Source organism: Electrophorus electricus, chromosome 11 (assembly GCF_041902795.1).
Source record: "Electrophorus electricus isolate QZ-2024a chromosome 11, ASM4190279v1, whole genome shotgun sequence".
Lineage (NCBI taxonomy): Eukaryota > Metazoa > Chordata > Actinopteri > Gymnotiformes > Gymnotidae > Electrophorus > Electrophorus electricus.
In genome coordinates, this window is record NC_137507.1 from 21,047,333 (window position 1) to 21,059,629 (window position 12,297).

The window sequence follows — 12,297 nt, forward strand, 5'->3', positions numbered from 1 at the left end:
TCCTCCACTGAGGATACTTCGCCTTGAGGCTGCTCATCTTGTAGTCAGGCATTTCCAGTATCACTGTTGTTGTGGCATATATCAGCTGGCTGGTCTCAGTGAAGGTCACAGTAGGGCACCTCTTCCAGCTTGTCTTCAGATACTACACTACAGATACTTGGTCTTGGTAGTATACTGCGACTGGTACCCAGCTTGGCCATGATTTCCAATCTCAGGTCTGTAGCTCTGGTGTTGAGCTTGGTGCATGGGTTCACTGGATCTTGGTTCCCAGTGTTGGGGTGTGGGATGACGTTCAGAAGAGGGATGTCATCTTGACTCCCACTTGCCATAGCACTCATGTTGTACCTTGTTGATCTCAAGTTGTGATGGCAGTCCCACTTGCACTTGTTGGGTGTTTAGGTGTTCTAGATGTTGGGTTTTGAATGTAAAATGTGTATATTCTTTACATTTATATAAAATTTTAATGTTTAAGGATGTGCTTTACAAACTAAGTTTTTCGTCATCATTGTTATTTATGCTAAACATGAATAAAGACCCATTGTCATTTAGTTTCACTTTACTTTTCATTATTTTGTCATTATTTTCTAGATTAGATGACAAAAAGGGAATAACCACAGGCAGCACATGTGAATTATAATGCAAGACAGGTGTTTATATTAAGTGCATAAATTAAGTTGAAGTTGAAAGGAAGAAACAAAGTGGCAAACAAAACAAAATGGGCCATCCTAAAATGAAGAGAATCTGGGCATCAAGGTATTTTATGGGTTGAATGTTTATCATCTGGCTTTGTGTTGGTAGACTCGACACTGATCTTGTAATGGAAAAGGCTCCATTTTGTAAAAAGAGGCAAAATGCTTAGAATTGTTTAGTTTGTACTGGCTATGATGGCACTATTGAGCCATCGATTTCTCTTGAAATAAGTATTGTATTTTCTCCAGAGGTTCCATAACTCTCCCTGGATGTTTGCTACTAATCTTGGGCAATTGCCACGCTTTTTAAAGAGGGCTCGCTCAATAATGTCTTGCAAACCATATTACTCTTCTAAGCACTGCTGTATCATGTTTGGTCCAGCAGCAGGATCACTGATGTTAATGACTCTGATTTTTCTAACAAACTCTGAAGACTGAGGTTTAGAAGACCAAGTTCTTCACTGGATGTTAAGTCCCGCCATAGCATTAGCAAATGACTTCCATGCCCAATAGATCTCAAACATACCGAACATGTGACCTGTTCATGCTCGACTATGTATCTATCCATATTATAAAACCCTGTGTGGTCAGGTGTTGATCTCTGAACGGCAATGTTCACTCACTTCATCATTCCATATTCTTGACTTAATTCCTAGCACACATTTGTGTGTTTTGACACAGGACCAAGCAAGGCTACTGAGTGAGTTGGAGCAATTGCAGCAGGCTGATCTGCAGCGGCGGAGTAGGGTGATGAACAACTTGTCAGCGCACATCTTCCAGCCTCTCTACAGACATCATGACCTCAGAACTGAGAATCAGGAGAAGCTGGAAATTGCCTTTCAGAACTGGTACACTTCAGAAAGAGGTAATCTCTAAGACTAAGTATGTCCAAGATGGAGACTATAATCCTATCTGTCTTGACAGTGTTTTACTAGTCTCATCTGATACTACTATCAGATTCCCCAAGATCTAGAGCCTGACAGTATAATTTAAAATTCTTTCAAAATGACTTGATTCACTTCAAATCATGTTATTGTAGAAGGGAATTAAACATGTGGTTTAACTTAATCCAAGCAATGAGAGACTGTGTGACTATGAAACTATAAAAATACAAAGTTGGTGTAGGCCGGTTTTCTTAATCAGTCTCATAATTGGCTACAAAATATTGGAAGTTGATATTAAATTTATTCTGTCAGTATTGGCGCAATATTAATAGCAAATCAAATTTTATAGCACTAAATTCCAACTACTTGGTTTAGTCTGAACAAGTCAAATATTTACAGTAAATTCTATTGGTGATGCTAATAATTATACTCTAAAAGCTGTAGTTCGGTAATAGTTCTTTCTTTGGCTTATAAATGAGACAACCATTCAGGAAACGGGGTTCAACATAGGAAATGCATTTATTGGTTAAAACGTCAACAGTTATTCAAATGTGGAGACTGGATGAACTACTGACTGTGCGTCTGTGGGTGTGCAAGACAAAAGGCAAAGGAAGACTATGGCACGAAGTTCAACTGTATTTAAACCTATGCCCACGAACACCTGATGTTGGGTTAGTAGAGGGGTGGACTAGGCTCTGCGTGATGTCACAGGGATTGTTACAGCTGTTTTATAATGTAATTAACAAGGAAACGGTCACCAATGTGCATAATCGTAAGGTATCATTTATAATCACTACGCTGTGTTACGCTACGTGTATTCACAAAGCACCCGACATAAAACAGTGGTAAATGCTGAGTTAATCCGGGAAGGCACCAGTTTTTCAAATTACCATGTTGACTACCCAAGAATTTTAGTTTTCAGCAAATTAAAGCATGGCATTTCCTTCAGTTGGTGAAGATTTCCAGCAGATTAGAAAATTAATGGAATAAATAATGGATTATTCAATGAAAGGCTTTTTCCTTAGATCGTCATTTATTATTGTCATACTCCTTGTTGTAGGTGTAGCCCCTGCTATGTTTCAGATATTCCAATGTAATGTGCAGCAGCCTAACTTGAAGGCATTGCCTGCCAACTATTTTCTTTTAGTGTCACTTATTTAGTTGTTGGTCATAGTTGTTTTACATCATGTTCTAAGATGAGTATTTGAGAGGAGAATTTCAGGTTTCTTGTTAATCAAAAATTGATCTTATTTTGAGAACCTCAGTCGAGGTGCATAGCTCAGGACCGTGGTTTTGATTTCTTTCAGAAGTCAAAGGAGACTTGGTACTTCAGCTTGTGCCAGAGCCTCTTCCTGCCCCATCTGTTGAAAGTCAGGATGATGACCTGGATGTGACCCTTGACCTTGAGATGACACCTCATGAAGAGTTAGAGGAATGGGAGAAGTCAGTTACTCCTCCCACACAACCTGTAGGTAAGCAGAGAAGAATTAGTTAATGCATAGTAGAACATTTTGTAAGGGACAATTTTTGCCCTCATTAACTGAAATTTAGAGAAATTTTATGCATAGAAGGGGAATTTTTGCACAAAACTTGACACACTGTGAAATATATCGATTTAACGTGATCAAAATTGTACACCTACGTCACTCGAGGATTACAGGTAATATCTTTGTCCCATAATGTTTATGACTAAGTGTGGTATAAATTGGAGATTACTGATTATCTATTACAAATGTAGCTGTAACCTAATTCAAAAGATTATTAAAGTAATATTTTGCCTTCACAATCAACAAACAACAAGGCTATTAGCACTCAGACTAGTTGGGGCTGAAACAATTCCTCAAGAAACTCAACTTGAGTACTAAAAATCAACACATTCTTTGCATCAAAACTTTTAATCCATATATCTATATGTGTGATATTCTTACACCCAATCGTGCCTTGTGAGAAATAAATATATTCAAAACATCCATCAAGCTGAAAACAGATTCAGGAGCTCTTTAAATGTGAAAAATGTATGTGAAAATGTGGTGGCATAGCAAAACAGTAACGTGTTGCTTCTCATCTAAAAAGGTGGGAGGATAATGTGAAGAAGCCAAAAGTGATTTAAAATGTTATGTATTTATTTTTAATTATATAATTAGCAAGCAACAGAGACTATGAATAAGTGCCCAGAATCCAGTGTGTTTATAGCAGTAAGATCAAGTGGGCTCTAGTGAAGATGGACGAATGTTTACTTAAAAGTGGTGAACAAGTGGCAAATTAATAGATTTACTGTGTGTGCGTGTTTATAATGTAAAAATATATAAATTGTCTAAACCAAGCTATTTTGTTTGCCATTAATATCAATCACTTGGCATAGCTGCACCAGCTTTGTCAAAATATTTGACTTCGTTCACAAATGAATGTTCTGCACATATTGTGAAAAACACATGACAGATAAAAAGATCTTGGGGGGAAAATGTCATGGATACCTTTTTTTAAACTAATTTGAAATGTTTTATTTTTGTTTTTGCATTTCTGAAAATGTTTTGTTTAAAACCCATAATGTAATGTGGCATTTAAATACACTAAATTAGGTTTAGTTTTGGCAAATACTGTATTCAATTTAAGGCATAATGTTGATTTTTCTAAAATGGAAATCAAGACCCATGTTATATTCTCCTTTGTATGTTTTAGTGTTGCTCTTTCTAATCCAGTTACTAATTAATCAATTGAGTAATCAATAAAATGCTCGATTGCTAAAATCCATTACTGCAACCATAGGGACAAGGACAGCAAAGAAAGGCATGAATCGCACTCATTTGTATGAAATCAATATATGGCACATATTGGGGGTGGAGCTGGATCCGCATTCCTTATTCGGCAAGACACTAATTCATTTGTACAAATATTTATTGCATATAAATAGTTTTTACAATTTATTTTTTGGAAGAAAGCTGGTGTTTTTCATAACTGGGAGTGCCGTAGGTGTTTGTGCTCCACTTACTCGTGCTGACATAAGACAATGGGGAAATGGAAGGAAAAAAAAGAACAGACCAAAAAGGAGAAGCATATCCTGCTTCTAGACAAAGTGTATGTTACAAATGTGTTACTACAGCACTATTTTTAACTAGCATATTTTTTTGTTTTTTGTCTTATGTCATGTCTTTTGTTTTCCTGTTGGACCTGGATCTTGTCAGTTTGTTTGACCAGTAGGAAAAGATTAGCCTGCTACCTCTGGCATTGTAGTAATCACTAGTTCACCTACATGTTGTGCTCACTGCTCAGTCAGCCTATTCTAGTCAAGTTGCTGTGCCACTATTTCAGTTTAAATCAGATGGAACAGAACTTATTTGATCAGAAGGAGAATAGGCTTGCCTTCGCCTATCAGCGTAATTTGGTTTCCCTTTTGTGTGATTGTTTTGAATTGTGTTTACTCTTGGCGAGAGCTGGTATATGCAACTCTTAGGCAAAATCTACAGCTAGTTAACTCCATTGTTAGCTCTGTTGTCTACTAGTTACAATACCTCCATAGGTAGCAGTCCATTTTGATTACTTGTAAGGAAAAATTTTGAATCTTGTCCCTTCTAGTCCCACTGTGTGACTCACCTGATCTGGTCTTCCTTCCTCAGTGACCTGGGGCACAGTTCTCAGAATAAGCGGCAGAGTGAAAGATATGAGAATCACGCAAGCTTTATTCTTGCTTAAATTGGATGGATGGGTGGATAGATAGATGGCAAAGTGCGTAAGTGGAAAATGTGTAAGCAACATTGAGACATCTCTCATACAAGATGCTCAGCAACTAAAAAAGGATCAGTCACCTATAGTTAGCTCAAACCTTATTTAATTCTTTCACATATGTAGCGGTTTTAACACTTTTAATAAATGGTCAATTATTGTTGATAAAACTGGTTGGATTGATACCACCTGGTAACGTAAAAGGGGAAATACCCTGTAGAACCATCTGGGGGGGGCACAGGAGACGCGTGTGTTCCATTGGAGTCGTTTGGATGGCGCTGAGAGAAGGAGAGCATCCCTCTAACTTGTGAACTCTGCACCTCTCTTCTAGCATAACAGCACAGACTTTTTATCCAGCTACAGGAATGGCACTGAGTGTCCTTTCGTTGAAGTCATCTGATTGCTATGAGAGTCCATTTTTCTTTAAAATCCTTTTGGATGGCAGTGCATGAGCGATGAAGGCCAACAATGGTGAGAAGACCAGGATTCTTGGATCGAGGGATTGCATCTGCATAGCTGGCTCAGACTGGGGGCCATAGGCCTTCGCAGGCAGGTCTTTCTGAATCTTGAGTTCGTTACCGGCAGCACAATGGAACTCCGGTCTTAATCAATCCATTAATGGATGAGTTTGCTCGATATAAGCCGTGATGAGCAAATTCCAACAAATGCACACCAATAATTAAACTAATAATAATAAACTTATTAGTAAACTAATAAGCCAAAAGAAACAAAAACCCATTAAAATTTAAATGTAAGAGAACCAAAATAAGAGAACCTGTATTAAAGTCTTTCTAGCCACTTAACAAAAGGTCATTGATCTACGTCTTCCCTCACAGAAGTTCAGTCCCCTCCCCTCTTGTTCCAATAGGAACCTTGCCGCTTAACACCTCATACCAGACTGAATTTTTTTTTTTTTTTTTTTTTTTTTTTTTAAACATGGTTTGGACACAGGCTCTCCTACTGCCATCATCTACTGTCTCTTGTCAAAGGCATTAAAATGCAAGGTCAACTAAGCCTCTACCATCACAGATCAATGTCTATACACAACAGCAACTGCCAGGATTCAGTCCCTTCATCCTCCAGTCTGAACACTCGCATCTCACTTGCACTGAACAACCCACTCCACACCCCACTCATGACCAGTCCAACAGCACCACACCAACATTCACTGTTGAACAGGTGAAGGAGCTGAAGAAGCTCAAACATGCCATCTGCAGAAATTCTCAGATGACACTGCGATTGTGGAGTGTTAGAGGAGTAGACAGGAAGGTTAATACAGAAAACTGGTAATGGATTGGTGCAAACTGAACCATCTGCAAATCAACATTTGGAAGATGAAGGTAGTGGTGAACTTTAGGAGGTCCAAACCTCCCCTGTCACCATTCACCACTGATGGAATGGATGTGGATGTGGTTGGTACTTACATGTATCTTTTGTGTGCACTTAGAACTCCATTCCAGATTGTTGTTTAACACCTGGGCAGTGATGGACAGAGAATATAGCTGTCTGTGCTTTCTGAGGAGACTGAAGTCTTTTGGGGTGTGCACAAAACTCCTATGGACATTTTGCTTACCATTCTCTTGCATAGAATGGTGGAAAAACAGAAGCACATTCAGTGGCAGACTGATGTAGCTGCGCTGTGCTAAAGAACTAATAAGTGAGATGTTTAGTCTTATTGCAGTGGTGAGGAAAGATATCTTCTTTTTGCAGAGGCACTACTGATCTGCTTTCTGAACTGTGCTCAGTTTATACCGTCACCTTTTTCATTTTGCACTTTATACTGAGTACTGTTGCTGCTCTTATGTAATAATGTGTTAGTGAAATGCCTGCTGGTGCTGTTCATGTAAATGTCACCTCAAATGTATATATAGATATGGCTTGTTTCTATAACTTTTTAAAAAATGTATTTAATCCACTCTAGTAATTTGATTTGCTCTTGTAATTTTAATGTTAGGATGCTCTTCTGTATTCCCCCCCCCCCCCCCCAATGTGTTAAACTTAGTCAAAGACAGGATACATTTTATGCCTGTTCTTGTGCAATATGTATATGGCTGTGAGGACAATTTTCCTTGGAATCAATAACGTGTTCAATTATCCTACTTTACATTGTCCATGCAGTAACGCTGCCTACCCCCCCCCCCCCCCCCCAGCGAAGTGCCAAAACTGGCATACTCAAATCACTTGATGGCATCCAATATTTTTAAAGTTCAGTACATTTATCAACATAACATTTCTTAGGGCTAATACAAGTACCTGCTTACCGATTTTCAGCCATCTATATGCATCCATTCACCAGAAATCCAACGTTGAATACACCGTGTCTTTCTGGTAAATTTCCAACAATCGTGCCTAGTCTTTTAAATGGCGTTTTAAAATGTTTCTGGTAAGATAACTTCAGATCAAAGCAACTGCATGACATATATTTAAATGGTATTCAGAGTGTTAGTAAAGTTCTTTAATTGTGTGCTCACTTCTTTGCGAAAAAGCATGCATTCATTTTCTTCGTAAGCTTACACAAAATACGCAAGCCTCAGTTACCTCAAAATGCACGTTACTGACATAAAACTTCCTGAATAGAGCATTAGACCCCCCCCCCCCCCCTTTTCTATTTTCTGTTGAATTCAATTGGCAGTTGCAGTGCCATTTGTTATGGAGTGACAGCAATTCTCACCAATGTGTGAAAGGGGGTGGCGAGGGGCTATCATTTACTTCCAAAGTGTTTCCAGGGCAAGTGGCATGATTTGGCAGCTGTTTCATCAAATGGAGGATACTTGGACAAAAACGTAGACCCCACACTTGCCTTAGTCATCCCTTTTAATGTTTAAAGGTCTGCGTACTGTCAACCAGTGCTTCAGTGTTGTTGGCAGATAAAGTGTACCACATGGGTTTAACATTGTTTGGCGAAACTTGTACAGCCATAAGAATTATTTGATAAATGTATGCAATTGCCTATCATCTTTTGTGATGTGAAGTTGGCAGAATTGGGGTCATAGTTAAAGCAATGTTAATATGCTGGTTTGAGGAGGCTCCTGCATTTCAAGGTACCATAACGACACTGATAATGTTCTGGTAAAGGTAGGATAGTCACATCAGGGGTGATGGGCCTTGCTTGCTCAGGGCTTAAGTGTCATTTTTATAGCTGCAGTTGCTAGTGGTTAAGGTACTTGACTTGTAATCTGAAGGTTGCTGGTTCAAGCCCCACCACTGCCATGTTCTCACTGTTGAGCACCTGAGCAAGACCCTTAACCCTCAATTGCTCAAGTTGTACTCACTCATTATTAAGTCGCTTTCGATAAATGCATCATTTAAATGCCGTAAATATAAATGTTCAAGACAAAATTGACAGTTCTGGACAAGGGTTCAACCTTAAGAAAAAAAAAAAATCATAGGAATAAGAAGTAAGCTGTCTTTGCTACATTCCAAAGGTGGAAAAAGGCTGTCCTGGAAATATTTACCCAAGTTTTGAACGAGACACTGGAATCCATAATTACATCAAAAATCTTTAACTGTTAAACATGGTGTGATAGGATGTGATCAAGGTTTATTACAAAGAGAGCATACTCCTGGATGACTATGCGTCTAGTAGGATCACTTTTGTTTTGTCAGGGAAAAAAAACTTCTCAACATTCAGTGTTTTTGTATCCTTTACACATTCCTCAGTAAACTGATTTGTCCAATGGTTTGCCTGAGACATGAATGTCATTATGGATCATGTATCAGTGTTTACCTCTGGTTAAAATTAAATGTAGCATATATGAAGAAAAAGGCAGGAGCCCTAGAAGAGACCCTTGTGTAGCACCAAAATTAACCAAAATGGTACACACTGAAAAGTATGTTTATGCTTAAAGATTGACTTAGTAAGATTTAAACCAGGAAGGGGCCCAAAATTAGTAAAGTATTTTATGAAATATTTGTAATCTATGGTATCAAGTGCTGCACAAGTGGTATAAGCTGTCTGTCCTATGATGAGGACTACAGCCTGACACAAATGGATCTTGTTCTGGTACAGCATTTTCTAGATTCTTTAGAAATAAAAGGAAGGTTTAAAATTGGTCTGTAGTTTAACAACTGGCATGGGTCAAGGTTGGCTTTCTTGATGAGTGGCAACATGACGAAATCATCCAAATATGCAGTTTTGAAGCCAATGTTCATAGGAGTTCACTATATTTTAATATACAATATTTAAGTTCAATGACTTCAGTTAGGATTTCTTTAAGTGTGTGGGGAAATGAATATAGTAAGCCAGTGGAAAAATTTCAATAGGAGATTAATCATATTCAGGGTGTTGAATAGGAGTGAAAGACTCCAGTGCCAGATATGAGCTCTGTGTGCATGTTTGAACCAACCAGGTGATGACCAAGGTAATAAATATCAACCTAAGAGACACCTTGAGGAAAAAAAATGCTTTAGTCTTATAAATGAGATTTTTGTCTTTTTTAGAATTTTATTTGGTTTAAAAAATTACATTATTATTTAATAATCAGTATTGGTTAATAATTGGTATTGTGCCATCTCTAATACACAGCTCTATCTGGAAGGTCCCAGAACATGAGTTTTAAGGGGCAAAAATGTTAAATATAGGGGTATTGTCTGGGAAAGAATAATGTTCATATTTTTCAGCTCCCTCTGTATGTGCTGTGGATACTGGCCAGCAAGCTCTTAGTAGGCTGTTGGAGTGCATCAGGAATAAAAGCTCACAGAAGGGTGCAGTAGGTTATGGAAGATCTGCAAAGAGTAACAGTATTGAAACAGGATTTATGAGTAACCAAGAGTGGGATCAAGATCTCAGCCTGGAACAGGATGCTTCTTGCCACTTGGAGACTAAAAGTGGTTAGTCAGTTATTTTATTTTCAGGCTTCCTCTTTTTCTCTTAATTTTGCTTAAGCATCACCAAGTTATGGTGAAGTTATATTTGTACATTTCTTCTTTTACATTTGTTCTTAGATACCAAAGTGGTCAAAGACACTTTTGTGACTGGTTCAGCACTGCAACCAGAAGAGAATCTCTCAGAAGTGGAGAGAAGAGTGCAGGTCAGTGTGTTCACTCTGCATACACCAGACTACTATATGAATATATCAATTTTTGGAGACTACTTATTTTTTAAAAAGAAAATGTTTTGGTTTTTTTTTTCCTGATTGCCCCAGTTGTGTTTATTTCAGCTGTTTGTAATCAGCATTCCTCTTTTTATTGAAGTACTGTCTTTTCTTTCTTTACCAGGAAAGGGATCTCTTGAGGCAACAGCTGGAGCAACTTGCTTTATTGCAGGAGCTGGAGAAGAAACGTTACAATTTGAAGCTCCAGTTGCAGGAGGCAAAGCAGTACAAGCAGAAGTTACAGCAGGCTTTACCAGTGCATTCCAAGACATGTAGTTTGCAAAATTTGCCAGCAGAGCCACAAGAAGTTATCCCTGGACCTGCTCCTGATTTGGACCTTCCATCTGAGGTTGAGGTTTGTGTAGTAGGGCAATAAATTTCAATGACAGAAAATATATACTAGCATGGATTTCATGGTACAGTTAATAATAATCTACATGATTGGTATCTCTCAGTGGGTACCTAGTGAGCAGCCTTCCTCACCATTACGTGGCCAAACATTTCAGCCAGACATGCAAACTTGGTGTTTGTCCTACCATTCTATATACTAAATGTGTGCATGCATAATAATTGTCAGGCAGGGAACACTAAATGGTTAATCCAGCCATGTCAATTTTTTTTGTTGCAAATTCAAATATCAGGACAGTCACAGAGACTGTTGTCCTTCTTTTTAGTGCCATATAAGGAAGTAAAGTGTTCCTAAAACTGATGTTCTTTTAAAAATTGCTGAAAAGTGTTGAACTTCATTAGGGCAACAGTTATACTGCCTTTGTGTCTTTCAGATGAGGTTTGAAGTGTTTGTAGTGTATCAAGTGAGAGAAACCTTTTACTTGTTGTTTCTTATCAGTTGGGGAGATTCACTGTTGTGGCAGATAGCATGCCTATGCAGAGACTTCTGGACCAGAAACGGTTAGTAAGCATTGGCACAGCGGCAGTTTGCAATTTAAAGACTCATAAAATTAACTTTAAAGAGTAAAAGCTGTTCTGATTACATTTTCAATGGAGACTGAACCTAGTTGGAACATATATGAAGTTAACATGTGTTGGCAAGTGATGTGTAGCAATTGTGTTAGTATCCTTTGTATACTTCAGAAGTGATGTTTTTAAATTCATTTTTTGATATGCAAGTTGTAGACATCATAAGAAGTCTGTTGAAGATGCTTGGTGGCAGCTGGAGGAATACCAGAGAACTTTGAAATTACGATATGCTGCTATAACCAGTACGATAGCCCAAACCCAACCATATCCTGTAACTGAGGAGACAATTTGCCCTTTGACTGATATGGCACACCCTACTGCCCTAATGCCCCTTTTGGAAGATAATACTGGCCTCCTCATTCCTCTTGAGACAACAAGAAGTTACCAACATTCTCCATCCACTGAGTCACAGACATCTGGAAACCCGTCACAGGTTAGCTAATCACTTTTGCATACTACCAGCACTATCTTGAACACAAACACCCATACACTCTATCAAGCTCTATCCATACACACTACTGTATGACCTGCAAAGTCCTAACCAAACACTCCCTTTCTTCACTGCAGAGTCTGCTTCCCAAAATTCACCAGCCCTCTGGGGTTGCGCTTGGTGCCTCAGACACCCAGCAGGAAGCTGCCAACATGTCTCTGGTTTCAACCCTGGGAGCAAGCTCCTTATCAAAGGAGTGCCCCAGAGATGGTGCTTCTGAGCTAGAAGGGGTTCCTTTACCACCCCCTTCTGTGCTTCTGGAGCTCCTGCTGAGCCGGCAACCTTTTCCACCAAATACCAAACTGGCCCCGCTTTATCAGCAGTCCAATGAAGTAAGGGGGTCAGAGATGCAAGCAGACTGGTGGGACAAAGAGCAAATAAGGAAACAAACACAGGCCCTTCAAACGTCTGTCAGAGCAGAACACATTAAGGTAAATGGGCCC

General features: G+C 38.8%; 1 protein-coding gene across 12 annotated transcripts in view; it reads left to right on the forward strand.

Moving 5' to 3' along the window:
- cep295 (centrosomal protein 295) overlaps positions 1-12,297 on the forward strand; it is a 68,370-nt gene that overhangs the window by 35,526 nt on the left and 20,547 nt on the right. For 11 of the 12 annotated variants that reach the window (XR_014126119.1, XR_014126120.1, XM_081723659.1 and 8 more), the window contains 8 exons: positions 1,371-1,554; positions 2,881-3,045; positions 9,914-10,123; positions 10,238-10,323; positions 10,511-10,741; positions 11,234-11,295; positions 11,515-11,797; positions 11,932-12,285. Coding sequence is in view for 10 of the 12 variants with exons in the window: in XM_081723659.1 (XP_081579785.1) it covers positions 1,371-1,554; positions 2,881-3,045; positions 9,914-10,123; positions 10,238-10,323; positions 10,511-10,741; positions 11,234-11,295; positions 11,515-11,797; positions 11,932-12,285 (1,575 nt within the window). In the remaining 2 variants the exon portion in view is untranslated. The remainder of the gene's footprint in view (positions 1-1,370; positions 1,555-2,880; positions 3,046-9,913; positions 10,124-10,237; positions 10,324-10,510; positions 10,742-11,233; positions 11,296-11,514; positions 11,798-11,931; positions 12,286-12,297) is intronic. The other variant, XM_081723657.1, reaches the window with a different exon arrangement.